At 43.8% G+C, this 17245-nt stretch overlaps 1 protein-coding gene across 6 annotated transcripts in view; it reads left to right on the top strand.

The window, feature by feature from the left end:
- Positions 1-17245, top strand: part of LOC126412747 (glycine receptor subunit alpha-4) — a 589024-nt gene that overhangs the window by 498001 nt on the left and 73778 nt on the right. For all 6 annotated transcript variants that reach the window (XM_050082488.1, XM_050082489.1, XM_050082492.1 and 3 more), the window contains one exon: positions 3821-4050. In XM_050082488.1, coding sequence (XP_049938445.1) covers positions 3821-4050 — 230 coding nt within the window. The remainder of the gene's footprint in view (positions 1-3820; positions 4051-17245) is intronic.

Here is a 17245-nt window from a genome sequence, read left to right as displayed (position 1 = left end):
GATGGGATTTTAGTCTTGTAGACGAGAACATTTCCACATCTAGGATTACATTTGCTTGTATTTTACTTAATTCAGTTGTATATGTGCTGCTAATTCAATAAATTTTGCCCTGTAGCTCAGGTATTGTCAAACTATCTATGTTCTGATCGCACGTGATGGTCTCAGGAGCAGCAATGTGTTGCTTACTATTGTAATCAGCATTTGTGATTGGTGTACAGAATGGCAGCTAAATATAGATCTATCTATAGATTTATCTAAATATGGATAAATGTAAATTAATGCAGATGAATAGGAAAAAGAATCCCATAATGTTTGAATACTCCATTAGTAGTGTAGCGCATGACACAGTCACGTCGATTAAAAATTTGGGCGTAACATTGCAGAGCGATATGAAGTGGGACAAGCATGTAATGGCAGTTGTGGGGAAGGCGTATAGTCGTCTTCGGTTCATTGGTAGAATTTTGGGAAGATGTGGTTCGTCTGTAAAAGATACCGCTTATAAAACACTAATACGACCTATTCTTGAGTACTGCTCGAGCGTTTGGGATCCTTATCAGGTCGGATTGAGGGAGAACATAGAAGCAATTCAGAGGCCGGCTGCTAGATTTGTTACTGGTAGGTTTGATCATCAAGCGAGTGATGTACGGGAAGGCGTCGTCGGAAATGCTTCAGGAACTCGGTGGGAGTCTCTGGAGGAAAGGAGGCGTTCTTTTCGTGAATCGCTACTGAGGAAATTTAGAGAACTAGCATTTGAGGCTGACTGCAGTAAAATTTTACTGCCGCCAACGTATATTTCGCGGAAAGACCACAAAGATAAGATAAGAGAGATTAGGGCTCGTACAGAGGCATATAGGCAGTCATTTTTCTCTCGTTCTGTTTGGGAGTGGAACAGGGAGAGAAGATGCTAGTTGTGGTACGAGGTACCCTCCACCACGTACCGTAGGGTGGATTGCGGAAAATGTATGTAGATGTAGATGTCCTACAAATCTGGATATTACACGATTCGACTTGCCGACCGACTCACAATGTGGCCCATTTCAGTCTCTTGTCAGGTGCTGATAAAGCTGTTTCACACATGTGCACGGCATCTCCCTGTCCTGTACAGTGAACACACGACATCTGACGCTGTTCATGTACTTTATACACCCTACCACGCCTCATAACAACACAAAACATGAACAACATTAACGCACTCTGGTGGTCAATCTACCTGGCACAGATTACTGTGACTCAGGTAGCACCAGCTATCCGAGACAGAAGCAGCAGCAGGGAAGTAACAGATTTTGTGTCTTTTACGAGTTCCTAGCCAGGAGTGAATTGTATAATTTCATATGTGTGCTTTGATAGTTTAGTTTCTTACGTTTCTGCGTTTTAATTTAATATCTGATGGACACAGTTCTCATGTTTTCGTTTGCGTCGGAAAGTAAACCGAGTTTGTGACGTATTAAAATTTCCTAATCAGTGGTGAATTATTTAGACTTACCTGCGTGCTTCAGTAGTTCGGTTTTTGAGCATCTGCAAAAATTTAAAAAGGTGGAACCGTATAAAGTTATCATGACTGGTAAAAAATTTGACGTGATTGACTGTACAGGATGGTTTAAACTTATATTTACGATGCTCACAATAATAAATTGTACTTTGTTCCACACGATATAACGTACAAAAAAAAGGGCAAGTATCGAACCTACAACCTTTCTTTCAGTAACAATTAACGTTATGAGGAGACTATTATTACTGTTGCAACCTGGCCGCTAATCTACATTGTCTTAATACGAATACAGTTCTTACTGTTTCCTACAGCCTACATTTGATCGGAGGCCTAGTTTTATTAGAACACAATTCGCGGACAAAATTTTATGAGATAGATCTAACAAAAATATAAAGCATGCGTAATCATATAGGCATGTTTATCGGTTCTATTTACTAAGGTACCGCGCATATATATTTGAATCCAACGCTTTATTTCGTATAACAAAAGAGATTGGATGAATTTTCGTAGTACCGAGTAGCAGGAACAAGAAGTAAGTCCATACAGAGCTTTACATTAGCGATGGATGTTTCCTTGCTCTTGCAAACTAATATTGGTTCCCTTTCGTCCTGCTGACTGTTGGATAGGACCAATTTAACGCTAATTACGAAAACAGGTGTTCAAACTCGATACCGTAACAAGAACTGCGAAATCTGTTTTTGATATTACGAGGGTAATCCCAAAAGTAAGGACTCCTATTTTTTTTATAAGTACATCCACCAGTTTACTTCTACAATGGTTTACATCAGTTTACAACTTGAACATTTAGCTATTTTTCGTCATAATCACCATTTCTGTAAATGCATTTTTGTAGACTCTGTGGCAATTTTTGCATGCCCATGTCATACCAAATCGCCGCCATGCTGTTCAGAAAGTTATGAACCTCTTCTTTCACCTCGTCGTCGGAGCTGAATCGCTTTCCGGCCAAATGTTCTTTTAACCTAGGGAACAGGTGATAGTCGCTGGGCACCAGGTCAGGACTATGGGGTGGGTGGGTGTTTATGTGCCACTGAAACTGTTGCAGGAGAGCAACGGTTTGCCGAGCGATGTGTGGACGAGCGTTGTCATGGAGAATGTGTACGCCCTTGCTCAACATTCCTCTTCTCCGGTTCTGAATAGCCCGTTTGAGTTTTTTCAGTCTCACAGTACCTGTCAGCGTTTATTGTGGTCCCAGTGGGCATAAAGTCGACCAACAATACCCCTTTCCGATCCCAAAAAAACAGTTGTCATGACTTTACCGGCAGGCTGTGTTTGCTTGAATTTCCGCGGCTTTGGCGTAGAAGGATGCCGCCACTGGTGTGATTGTTGCTTGGTCTCGAGTGTAAAGTGGCATGCCCAGGTTTCGTCACCCGTGACAATTGAGTCCAGAAAGTTGTCCTGTTCGGCTGCAAGGCGGTGAAGAAATGCGCGGGAAGCATCAACTCGTTGCCGCATGTGGTCCTCAGTCAGCATGCCTGGCACCCATCTTGCGCACTCCTTCCGGTAGTTCAATGTTTCCGTTAAAATTCTGTGGGCGGTGCTTCGGGAAACTTCAGGAACCAACGTGCAGAGATCATCCAGAATGATCCGCCGATCTTCACGCATGCTTTGCTCAACCTTCAACTCTTGTCTCCTCAGAAATTGACTGCCTCCCGCTCCTTTGTTCGTCGTGAATTTCGGTCCGACCAGCTGCAGACTCTCTACACCACTTACGAACATTTTTGACATGCGTGCACGACTCACCATACACTTCTGTCAATTGGCGATGGATTTCAATCGGCGCAGTGCCCTTTGCGTTGAAAAACTGAATAACTGCGCGCAATTCGCACTTGGCGGTAACATCTAACCGGAGCTCCATTCTCAACGGCTGCCAAGCCAAGACTGCATGTTTACACACAGCGCGTGAAGCACTCTTCATAACAGTGTGACCAACTGCCACACGAACAGAGTTCTGTACTTACAAAAAAATAGGAGACCTTACTTGTGGGATTACCCTCGTAATAAAGGATAGCAGGGAAAATACTGTGGTTCATGCTCGCCACAACAATTGCTTTTCGACTCATTTAGCTTAAATTTTTTGAGATTTTTTGTTGCTAAATATCCGACATGCTCCGTTTGAAGCCACTGATCAGTTTTAGCAGTGAATTAGACGGTGTAGTGCATTTCTTTAATATGCACGGCTAAATATGCTGCTATACTCAATGTATCACCAGCGGCGCGGTGGGCCCAAAATGGCGGCCACTGGCAAGTCGGCCGTACTTTCCCTGTACAGAGCTTCATCAGTGACAGCCGCGTGCTGGTGGTCGGTTGCAGCGAACTTCTCGCGGCTGGTGCTGTACTTCCGGTTCGAGCGGCAGATCGGGCACCACCTGATCCAGACGTTCGCGCCCAGCTCGCTGGTGGTGATGCTGTCGTGGTTCAGCTTCTGGATCGGCCTGGACGCCATCCCGGGCCGCGTCACACTGCTCGTCACCTCCATGCTGACGCTCGTCACCATGTTCACCGGCCTCAAGTCCGACATCCCGCCCGTCGCCTACGTCAAGGTACGCCAGCGGCGCCAAGCATCTGGTACAGCATGGGCCCGCCACTGTGGCCGAGCGGTTCTAGGCGCTTCAGTCTCGAACCGCGAGACCGCAACGGTAGCAGGTTCCAATCCTGCCTCGGGCATCGATTTGTGTGATGTCCTTAGGTTAGTTAGTTTTAAGTAGTTCTGAGTTCTAGCGGACTGATGACCTCAGATGTTAAATCCCATAGTGCTCAAAGCCATTTGAACCATTTTTTATCTGACCGGACTCTGCGGACACAACAAATAATCCTGAGTAAATAGCGAGCATCAAAACCGACTCAGGGATAAGTGAACACAGGGTTGTCGTAGCGAGATTGAATATTGTAATCCCCAAATCTTCGAAAAATAAGCGAGAAATATACCTATTCAAATAAACAGATAAAAATTCACTTGACACCTTCCTGAGAGACAATCTCCACTCTTTCCAAATCACACTAATGGCCATTAAAATTGCTGCACCACGAAGATGACGTGCTACAGACGCGAAATTTAACCGACAGGAAGGAGATGCTGTGATATGCAAATGATTAGCTTTTCAGAGCATTCATACAAGGTTGACGCCGGTGGCGACACCTACAACTTGCTGACATGAGGAAAGTTTCCAACCGATTCCTCATACACAAACAGCAGTTGACCGGCGTTCACAGCGGTTACACTTGACACTGCCTCACAGACAGGAGCGCCTGTGATGGTGTACTCAACCACGAACCTGGTTGCACGAATGGCAAAAAGTCATTTTTTCGGATGAATCCAGGTTCTGTTTACAGCATCATGATGGTCGCATCTGTGTTTGGCGACATCGCGGTGAAGGCACATTGGAAGCGTGTATTCGTCATCGCCATACTGGCTTATCACCCGGCATGATGGTATGGGGTGTCATTGGTTACACGTTTCGGTCACCTCTTGTTCCCATTGACGGCACTTTGAATAGTGGACGTTACTTTTCAGATGTGTTACGACCCGTGGCTCTACCCTTCATTCGATCCCTGCGAAACCCTACATTTCAGTAGAATAATGCACGACCGCATGTTGCAGGTCCTGTTCGGGCCTTTCTGGATACAGAAAATGTTCGACTGCTGTCCTGGCCAGCACATTCTCCAGATCTCTCACCAGTTGAAAACGTCTGATCAATGGTGGCCGAGCAACTGGCCCGTCACAATACGCCAGTCACTGCTCTTGATTAACTGTGGTATCGTGTTGAAGCTGCATGGGCAGCTGTACCTGTACACACCCTCCAAGCTTTGTTTGACTTAATGCCCAGGCGTATCAAGGCTGTTATTACGGCCAGAGGTGGTTGTTCTGGGTGCTGATTCCTCAGGATCTATGAACCCAATTTGCTTGAAAATGTGATCACATGTCAGTTCTAGTATAATATATTTGTCCAATGAATACCCGTTTATCATCTGCATTTCTTCTTGGTGTAGCAATTTGAATGGCCAGTAGTGTAATAATATAAGTGTAGACCAGATGTGGCTTGAATTCAAAGAAATAGTATCGGCAGCAATTGAGGATTTATACCAAATAAATTAACAAACGACGGAGCTGATCCTCCTTGGTACATAAAACGCGTTAGAACACTGTTGCAGAAACGACGAAACAAACATGCCAAATTTAAACATACGCAAAACCCCCAAGATTGGCGATTTTTTACAGAAGCTCGAAATTTAGCGCGGACTTCAATGCGACATGCTCATAACAGTTTCCACAACGAAACTTTGTCTCGGAACCTGGCAGAAGATCCAAAGAGAAATTGGTGATATATGAGGTATGTTAGCGGCAAGAAACAATCAGTGCTTTCTCTGCGCGGTAGCAATGGAGATACTATCGAAGACAGTGCTGCCAAAGGAGTGTTACTAAACACAGCCTTCCGAAATGCCTTCACAAAGGAAGACGAAGTAAATATTCCAGAATTCGGATCGAGAACAGCTGCCAACATGAGTAACGTAGAAGTAAATATCCTCGGAGTAGTGAAACAAATCACTTAATAAAAGCAAGTCTTCTGGTCCAGACTGTATACTAATTCGGTGCCTTTCGGAGTATGTTGATGCAGTAGCCCCATATTTAACAATCATATACAACCGTTCGCTCGCCGAAAGAACCGCACCCAAAGACTGGAAAGTTGGACAGGTCACACCAATATTCAAGAAAGGTATTAGGAATAATCCACTGAATTACACAGGCCCATATCGTTAACGTCGATATGCAGCAGGATTCTAGAACATATATTATGTTCGAACATTATGAATTACCTCGAAGAAAACGGTCCATTGACACACAGTCAACATGGGTTTAGAAAACATCGTTCCTGTGAAACACAACTAGCTCTTCATTCACATGAAGTGTTGAGTGCTATTGACAAGGGATTTCAGATAGATTCCGTATTTCTGGATTTCCGGAACGCTTTTGACACTGTTCCACACAAGCGGCTAGTAGTGAAATTGCGTGCTTATGGAATATCGTCTCAGTTATGTGACTGGATTTGTGATTTCCTGTCAGAGAGGTCACAGTTCGTAGTAACGTCTATTTTACTATTGCAGATAACGCTGTCGTTTATAGACTAATAAAGTCATCAGAAGATCAAAACAAACTGAAAAAGATTTAGAAAAAATATCTGCATGGTGTGAAAAGCGGCAGCTGACCCTAAATAACGAAAAGTGTGAGGTCATTCACATGAGTGCTAAAAGGAACTCGTTAAACTTCGGCTACACGATAAATCAGTCTATTCTAAAAGTCGTAAATTCAACTAAATACCTAGGTATTAAAATTACGAACAACTTAAGTTGGAAGGAAGACATAGAGAATATGGGGAAGGCTAACCAAAAACTGCATTTTATTGGCAGGACACTCAGAAAATGTAACAGACCTACTACGGAGACTGCCTACATTACGCTTGTCCGTCCTCTTTTAGAATACTACTGCGCGGTATGGGATCCTTACCAGATAGGACTGACGGAGTACATCGATAAAGTTCAAAGAAAGGCAGCACGTTTTGTATTATCGCGAAACATGGGAGAGAGTGTCACAGAAATGATACAGGATCATTAAAAGAAAGGCGTTTTTCGTTGCGACGGAATCTTCTCACGAAATTCCAATCACCAACTTTGTTCCCCGAACGCGAAAATATTTTCATGACATCGACCTACATATGGAGGAACGATCACCAAAATAAAATAAGGGAAATCAGAGCCCGTACGGAAAGATGTAGGTGTTCATCTTTCCGCGCGCTATACGAGATTGGAATAATAGAGAATTGTGAAGGTGGTTCGGTGAACCCTCTGCCAGGCACTTAAATGTGATTTGCAGAGTATCCATGTAGATGCAGATGTAGATGAAACAAATGTCCCGATACCGTACCTGTCTTTTTTTTTTTTTTTTTTTTTTGGGCGCATCTGCTCAACCAGATATCCTTTATAGTTCCAACAAATTCTGTAATGTTGTGTGGTGTCCTTAGGTTAGTTAGGTTTAAGTAGTTCTAAGTTCTAGGGGACTGATTAAATCCCATAGTGCTCAGAGCCATTTGAACCAAGTCAAATTCTGTAAAATTCGGAACCTTACGCATTTAGGCCTTAGCTCAATTGCTGGGATGGCCCATAAGCTCTAGCATTTCTTTTGACATGTAAGTTTAAGTAACACTGGATAAAAATCAAGACACTTTCATAGCATTTGTCGACCTGGAAAAAGCCTTCGACAAAGTAAAATAGTGCAAGATGTTCGAAATTCTGTGAAAAATAGGGGTAAGCTACAGAGAGAGATGGGTAACATACAATATGTACGCACAAGAACCAAGAGGGAATAATAACAAGGGTGGAAGACCAAGAACGAAGTGCTTAAACTGGGTATAAGACTGGGATGTAATCTTTCGCCTTCAGCCGGATTTTACATCAAATCTTTTAAGGCCTTAAGCCGTTAAATTATTGTGTTGATGTGTGGGCTTCATCCAAGTTTTAATATCTCTTAAATTAATGTTCTTGTCTTGTCCTTAAGGCATACGGTTGTGATGTTTTTGTAAGGGGCCTTCAGCCGAATTTGCTTCAATTATTTTAAGATTAGGCCTTCTACCATTGGAGTGAAACACTTCTTATTGCTTAATATGCGGCCTCCAGCCGAGTTCCATTAAAATTAAAGTGCTAAGGCCTTCAGCCTGTTTAGATTGAAGATTTAGAAAGTATTCTAGGACAAAACCTCCAGAAGAAACTTGTATTTCAATTTTGCTTAGGCCTTGTGTCTTGGATTTTGAATGTGGCCTTCAGCCGATCTAAAGTTAATCAAGGAGGTCGATTAAAGTTTTGAGTGTTTTGCATTCTTGTGTAATACTTTGTGGAGACAAATAAAGTTTGTATGTTGATTGCAACTGACAGCAACCTCATTTTGGCCCCTTTCCACAACATAATTGGAATTGTAATACTAACGCCCATTTAGGCGAGACAGGCAGCCCGACCAACAATCTCTTAATCAAAAGGCAGCCCAACCGACAGACAGCCGACCGACCATTCAACCAAATCAGTTCCGCTCGACACAACCAGCAAAACAACCACAAGATTTCAGTACAACGACACACAGAATATTGGCGCCCACAACGACCAACAACGCCTCAGCCATCGAACTCTGCTGGTCCGTCCGTGACTGCTGCTCCGTCGCGACTGCACTGCTGGTGCTTCTCCGACTGACTTTCTTCCTTCGGATGGACGACGTCCTGGAGACACTGCCTCCGATCCAACCATGCAGAAGTAACACAACCGACGTCTGTGCACAGGAGGGTACCGACCCAACTAGACGTCGTCGATGAGACGGCTGACCAAACGATCAACCAACGCTCGTCCCTCCTCGTACTGGCTGTGCGGACCTCACTGGGGCTCCGCCCCCAACTGCAATGCTACTGCGTCTCGACCGCTCTCCTGCTCCGTCTCCAACTGAACTCCAAACTGAACTCCTGACACACGACGACCCGGAAATACGGGGCTATTACAAATGATTGAAGCGATTTCATAAATTCACTGTAGCTCCATTCATTGACATATGGTCACGACACACTGCAGGTTTCTGCCGCCAGAGCGCTCGAGAGCGCAGTGAGACAAAATGGCGACAGGAGCAGAGAAAGCGTATGTCGTGCTTGAAATGCACTCACATCAGTCAGTCATAACAGTGCAACGACACTTCAGGACGAAGTTCAACAAAGATCCACCAATTGCTAACTCCATTCGGCGATGGCATGCGCAGTTTAAAGCTTCTGGATGCCTCTGTAAGGGGAAATCAACGGGTAAGCCTGCAGTGAGCGAAGAAACGGTTGAACGCGTGCGGGCAAGTTTCACGCGTAGCCCGCAGAAGTCGACGAATAAAGCAAGCAAGGAGCTAAACGTACCACAGCCGATGGTTTGGAAAATCTTACGGAAAAGGCTAAAGCAGAAGTCCTACCGTTTACAATTGCTACAAGCCCTGACACCCGATGACAAAGTCAAACGCTTTGAATTTTCGGCGCGGTTGCAACAGCTCATGGAAGAGGATGCGTTCAGTGCGAAACTTGTTTCCAGTGATGAAGCAACATTTTTTCTTAATGGTGAAGAGAACAGACACAATGTGCGAATCTGGGCGGTAGAGAATCCTCACGCATTCGTGCAGCAAATTCGCAATTCACCCAAAAGTTAACGTGTTTTGTGCAATCTCACGGTTTAAAGTTCTTCTGCGAAAAAAATGTTACAGGCCACGTGTATCTGGACATGCTGGAAAATTGACTCATGCCACAACTGGAGACCGACAGCGGACTTCATCTTCCAACAGGATGGTGCTCCACCGCACTTCCATCATGATGTTCGGCATTTCTTAAACAGGAGATTGGAAAACCGATGGATCGGTCGTGGTGGAGATCATGACCAGCAATTCATGTCATGGCCTCCACGCTCTCCCGACTTAACCCCATGCGATTTCTTTCTGTGGGGTTATGTGAAAGATTCAGTGTTTAAACCTCCTCTACCAAGAAACGTGCCAGAGCTGCGAGCTCGCATCAACGATGCTTTCGAACTCATTGATGGGGACATGCTGCGCCGAGTGTGGGAGGAACTTGATTATCGGCTTGATGTCTGCCGAATCACTAAAGGGGCACATATCGAACATTTGTGAATACCTAAAAAAACTTTTTGAGTTTTTGTATGTGTGTGCAAAGCATTGTGAAAATATCTCTAATAATAAAGTTATTGTAGAGCTGTGAAATCGCTTCAATCATTTGTAATAACCCTGTACTATCGGTCGCTCCAGAGATGGTACGTCCAGGTTAGCCGAGAGCGCTGCTTCCTGGACTTGGGTAGGCGCGCTGGCCCTGGACTAACGCCCACCGGATTAACGACGAGGACCGGTGTGCCGCCCAGTCTGGATGTGGTTTTTAGGCGGTTTTCCACATTACTATAGGTGAATACCGGACTGGTCCCCTCGTCCCGTATCAGTTACACGACTCGCAGACATTTGAAACACATCCGCACTTTTCCATGATTTAACTCAACGCAGCAGATGGGGTTCTCTGATTCCGTCCCAGACGTACGGGGCGGCGGCAGGAAGGGCATCTGGCCACCCCTTCACATTAACATTCCAAATCCGATTTAACCACGCCAACCCTGCGCAAGATGTGGGACAAAGGCACAAACGATAGAATAGCTCCATAGATGGTACGACAGCGTACTTATCGATACACGCTGCTGCTGCCACTCATGGGCAAGTAGGGCAGGAAGTTAGTAACGCCAGTAAATGGAACAAGAAAACGAGGCGGCAGTACCGTAATAGAAGATGACAAACAATAAATGGCATGAACATGAGCCGTGCACGGCTCAAGGAGTGGAATTAAAATTCAAGATGAAAGGATATCAATGATACAATACGCTGATGAAATTGCAATCCTGGTGGAAAGTAAAGAAAAGTTACATAATCTGCTGAATGGAATGGTCTAATGAGTACAGAATATGGACTGAGAGTAAATCGAAGGAAACGAACGTAATGAGAAGTAGCAGAAACGAGAACAGCGAGAAACTGAACAGCAGGATTGACAGTCACGAAGTAGATGAAGTTAAGGAATTCTGCTACGTAGGCAGCAAAATAACAAGGACGGAGCAAGGAGGACTTCAAAAGTAGACGAGCACAGGTAAAAAGGGCATTCCTGGCGAAGAGAAGTCTGCTATTTCAAACATAGGTCTTAATTAGAGAAAAAAAATTCTGAGAATGTACGTTTGCAGTATAGCACTGTATGGTAGTGAAACATGGATTGTGGGAAAATCGGAACAGAAGAGGATCGAAGAAATTGAGATGTGGTACTACAGACGAATGTTGAAAATTATGTGGACTGATAAGGTAAGGAATGAGGAGGTTCTGCACAGGATCGGAGAGGAAACGAATACGTAGAAAACACTGATGAGGAGAAGGGACAGGATGATAGGACATCTGTTATGATATTAGGGAATGACTTCCATGGTACTAGAGGCAGCTGTAGAGGACAAAAACTGTAGAGGAAGACAGAGACTAGAATACATCCAGAAAATAATTGAGGGCATAGGTTGCAAGAGCTACTCTGGGATGAAGAGGTTGGCACGGGAGAGGAATTTGTGGTGGGCCACATCAAGCCAGTCAGAAGACTGATGACCCAAAAAAAAGTTTAACCTTCAAGCTGTATGTATATAGACTGAAGCGTCGAGTGAAGATTTGTACCAAGCCCGGGATTCAAACCCAGATCTCCAGCTCATTGGGCAGATGCACGGACCACTACAGCACCCTGGCACAGTGACTTCGCACGGCTACATCGACTGCCCTAGAACGCTTCCTTCCTCAGTCAAAATTACCATTCACCCCTCCGCCTACTTCGCATTCCACCTAAACTCCAACACCATTGCAGAAACTCTCCAACTGTTTTGGAATAACACCTCAGTATCGAACGAAATGGGGAATCCTGTGTGAAACCCAGGCATAGGTGCTTTAATCAAAATGAAACTATATGATTACAAAGACCTTTTGATGTCTCAAACAACAAAGGTGTACATATGCAGACTGAAGCGACAAATAAAAGTTTATACAAAGGCTGGAATTTAAAACTAGGTCTCCTGTTCACATCTTTTATATTTTTTAAAATTTCATTTCCAATTTTTCCTCGTTGTTCTCGTCATTTGGTCTGGGCAGACGTCACATAACACCACTTGAAGTTCATGGTTGAACACTTTGCTCAGTCTATTTTTTTTTTTTTTTTACTATATACAAGGTGCGACAATAAAGTAATGAGACTGATTTTCTTTGAAAGATATGGCAACCCTGTAGGCTTGCGTAGGCACAATATCTTTGACCTTGCTCTATAAGCTGCTTCTGGTCCAAGCAGCACATCGATGCAACTGCTCAGTCGTGAGTTGTGCTGTAATAACTTAACACGTGTTTGTGTCTCTCATCACGGGAATGGAACCGCATAATATTGTGCAACAGTATGCCATTTTTTTGCGCTAAATTGGGTGAAAACGTTACGACAACGTACAGTAAGCTTCAGAAGGCTTTTAGAGAGGAGTTTATGTCAACATCTCAAGGTTTTCGTTGGCATAAAATGTTTAGTGAAGGCAGAACGAATGTTCAAGATGAAGACCGCAGTGGACGACCATTAACCTCACGGACAGATGTCAACCCTGGCCAGGGTGCGTGAACTCGTACGATCTGATCGAAGATTATCCGTCAAACTGATTGCACAAGAACTGAACATCAATCGAGAAACAGTTCGTCTAATAATAACTGAAGATCTTGGTATGATAAAGATTTGTGCAAAAATAGTCCCCAAAAATCTCACACCACAACAGCGAGAAACACGGAAAAATGTGGCAGCCGATCTGTTAGAGCAAACGGAAATCAATCCAGAATTGTTGAAACGGGTTATCATTGGTGATTAAAGTTGGTTTTTTCAGTACAATCCAAAGACAAAACGCCAAAGTTCGCAATGGTGCTCAAAGGGATCACCCAGACCAAAAAAAGCTCGCACGTCAAAGTCAAAAGTGAAATACATGCTTGTGTGCTTCTTTGATTCCAAAGGAATTGTTCATAAAGAGTTGTTCAAAAACAGTTAACCAATATTACTACAAAGAAATTTTAGAAAGACTTCGTAAAAGAGTTCTTCGCGTCCGTGTCAACATTGCTGATAATTGGATTCTGCATCACGATGATGCACAATCCCAAACTGCTCTGTCAGCACAGCAATTTTAAACTTCCAAACAAATTTCAGTACTACCACAGACACCTTATTCACCAGTTATCGCTCCGTGCGACTTTTTTCTATTTCCAAGAGTCAAAACGGCGGTCAAGGGACACCATTTTCAAACAACACAAGATGTCCAAATAGCGGTGACGAAGGTATTGGATGATATTACAGCTTCTGAGTTCCAGAAATGGCAGAAGCGCTGGAAAAAGTGTGTGCATTCAGAAGGGAGCTACTTTGAAGGAGACAACACTAAACTTGACTAAAACAGTAAGCAACATTCTTTTCTTTCACATCAGTCTCATTACTTTATTGTCGCATCTCGTAATTGCAGAGACTTTTTCAAGCCTCAAACATCAAAGACGTATAAATGCAAACTGAAGCGACAAATGAAAAGCCGGCCTCTGTGGCCGAGCGGTTCGAGGCGCTTCAGTCCGGAGACGCGCTGCTGCTACGGTCACAGGTTCGAATCCTGCGTTGGGCATGGATATGTGTGATGTCCTTAGGTTAGTTACGTTTAAGCAGTTCTAAGTCGAGGGGACTGATGACTTCAGATGTTAACTCTCATAGTGCTTAGAGCCATTTGAACCATTTGAACAAAAGAAAAGTAGTACCAAGGCCACGATTCGAACCCGGATCTTCAGCTCACTAGGCAGACGCTCTAACCACTACGTCACCCTGGCACAGTGGCTGGGCATAACTGGACGGACTACCCTAGCACGCCTCCCTCCTCAGTCCAAATTCCCATTCACGTCTCAGCTCGCTTTCATTCGTCACTTCGGTCTGCACATACACAGTACATTTTCGATGTTTAAGACTTGAGAGATCTTTGGAATTATACACTTTCATTTAGTTCAACAAACTATTCAATGCCCCGACTGTAGAAATCACCCGGGTTCCGCTCGACGAAATCGTCCACCCAAGCCTTCAATTCTGCGTCATTACTGAGCGATACGCAACGCATTGCTTTGGAGAGGGATCGGAGGAAATTGAAATCCGTAGGCGACAATTCAGGAGAATACGGAGGATGTGGCAGCAAGTCACAACCAAGTGTTTCAAGGCTTCCTTGGTAATGTGAGGCCCTTGTCCTGTTGTAGAAGAACGCCAGTTACCGATCAGATCGGTTTTGCTGGATAACGTTATTGATTCGTTGCATTTGTTAGACATTAAGTTCCTCTTTCACTGTTTGATTTCGATCAAGCAATTCGTAGTAGATCGTGCATGTCTTTGAGGTCGAAATTTACGTCCTTAAATAGCTTAAACTGATTCTGAAGGTTACTCGATTGAAGCAGGCCTGAAGATGACGTAGTGTATCGTCGAAACCTAAATAACGACGATTAGTATTGTTTTATTGAATTGGGTGATTCTGAGCCGTCCTAAGAGGCATCACTTCTTCGACAAACACTTCACAAATGTCTCTACCAGCTTCTATGGCTTTGGCACCTCGATTACACGCAAAAAGCAGAAGGTGTCCAAAATGCTCTTTCGTGTCCATGTGACACTCCATTTGAATGATCTGAAAAGATCTCATCAAAGCATATCAGTATACAAAAACTAAACGCACTGTTTTGTAGAGCACGTAATTTTCTGTCGAATAACATTCAAAACATTGCGAAACATCTTATTTTTCACATAAAATTTTCACTTACAGAAAAACGCCAGGACTTATGGGCAAACTTAAAATTTTGGGGTTGAAATGAAGTGCAGGACGATAAAGCAGTTATGGCAACCCACCAGACAGTGCCCTAGCCCACTTTTGCCTAGAAAAAAGAGATGCGGTCAATCACACCATGTGTTCTTGAATTCCTTGCTGCGTAATAGGACATAAATAACAGCAGACGTTGAAACTCATCACACATATTACGTAAATTGATACAAATTTGTAAGTAAAATTTGTTATTGAAAGTAAAATCTTCTAGGATATTAGGGCACATTGGATTTCTTGCTTTTGTCACTTCGTGTCTTCTCACCCGCAAGAAAATGTTTATTTAGTACTTTTAGCATTTCCAGGCGACAATACAAAAGTAGACGAAGTCAAATGACAGATGGGTGACGCAATCACTCGTCGATCTCCAAGAATCCGTTTAATCATAAGTTGAGTTAATTAATTCCCAAATCAGTATATGGCCATTAAGAGATGAATTAATATGAGAAAAGATGGCGCAGTCTCAGGCTGACACCTCTTATGGTATCTGAAATCCAAGATTAGTTCGGCTCGATGTCCAGCAGGTTTTCGCCATGTTGTCCCCAGAGGTAGCTGCTCTCTATACAATACACTGGTGCATAAGTCGTAGCGTTTTTCTCTTTCATTGGTATTCCGGATGCTATGAATCTATTTATGATTTGTGATTGTTTATTTGTAGTTTACTGTTGCTATTTGAGTTTATATTTGAATTTGTGTTTGGAGGTAGTGAGCGGAGCTGTGGAAGCTAGAAAATGGAGTGCCAAGTGGAGAAATCGGTACGTATGCTTCTGTTTGAGTTCAATAGAGAGATGCCAGCAGCGGAGGCAGTCAGAAACATTTGCGCCTTGTATGCCACTGGACAGGGCACGGCAAGAAAATGGTTTTCCATTCGCTCGGTTAAGGAGGATCTTCTTGACATTAGTGACTCTCCACGTTTAGGAAGACCTTCCAGGTTTGTGAAGGTCATTTAAACGCATTAATCCACAATGATCCACGTCAGTGCACTGGAGAATTGTGATCATTCCTCGATCGAGCGACGTTTGCATGCAATAGGGAAGGTTCAAACATCGGGTGTACGGATACGGCATGCTTTAAGCCAAAATCACAAAAATTAGCAGGTGGCAAGGTGTGCATCTCTGCTTGCTCGTCATCAATTGGCTTGTGAACAACACCGACCATTCCTATCCTGTATCGTTACTGGTAACAAGAAATGGTACCTTTATGTTAAAATAAGGGAAAGAAGACAACAGTTGAGCCCAGAAGAAGCAGCAACTCCCCCATACAAAGGCCCCAAAGCATCCACAAAAGATAATGTTATGCAACTGGGGAAACAGCGACGATGTTGTGCACTTCGACTTGCTTCCCCAAAGTGTGACATCATTGGTGACATTTACTGTCAACAACTGAGACGTGTTGCAGCCGCAATTGAGGAACAAAGACCAAGAAGACTGCGTCAAGTGATGCTAATCCACGATAACGCCCTCCCACATTCTTCTTGACTGACAAAAAACGCTAAGCAGTAATTGGGTTGGGAAGTCATTCCGCACCCAGCTTATTCACCTGAACTTGCGCCGTCAGTTTTCACCTTTTCCGCGTTCTGTGTAACTTGCTTTCCGGATGAAAATGCACTCCGAACATGGTTCGACGAGTTCTTTGCCTCAAAACCACGTCATTTCTGCAGTGGAGGAATTCAAAAGTTACGCCAGCATTGGCAGACTACTGTGAATAACGAAGAAAAATATACGCTACTGGCCATTCAAATTGCTACTCCAAGAAGAAATGCAGATAATAAACGGGTATTCATTGGACAAATATATTATACTAGAAGTGACATGTGATTACATTTTCACGCAATTTGGAAGCACAAATACTGAAAATCAGTACCCAGAACAACCACCTCTGGCCATAATAACGGCCTTGAAACGTCTGGGCATTGTCAAACAGAGCTTGAATGGCGTGAACAGGTACAGCTGCCCATGCAGCTTCAACACGATACCACAGTTCATCAAGAATAGTGACTGAGTTATTGTGACGATTCAGTTGCTCGGCCACCAGTGACCAGACGTTTTCAATTGGTGAGAGATCTGGAGAATGTGCTGGCCAGGGCAGCAGTCGGACATTTTCTGTATCCAGAAAGGCCCGTACAGGACCTGCAACATGCGGTCGTGCATTATTCTGCTGAAATGTAGGGTTTCGTAGGGATCGAATAAAGGGTAGAGCCACGGGTCGTAACACATCTCAAATGTAACGTCCAATGTTCAAAGTGCCGTCAGTGCGAACAAGAGGTGACCG

This window comes from Schistocerca serialis, chromosome 7, assembly GCF_023864345.2.
Source record: "Schistocerca serialis cubense isolate TAMUIC-IGC-003099 chromosome 7, iqSchSeri2.2, whole genome shotgun sequence".
Classification (NCBI taxonomy): domain Eukaryota; kingdom Metazoa; phylum Arthropoda; class Insecta; order Orthoptera; family Acrididae; genus Schistocerca; species Schistocerca serialis.
This window is presented reverse-complemented; position numbering and strand designations above follow the sequence as displayed.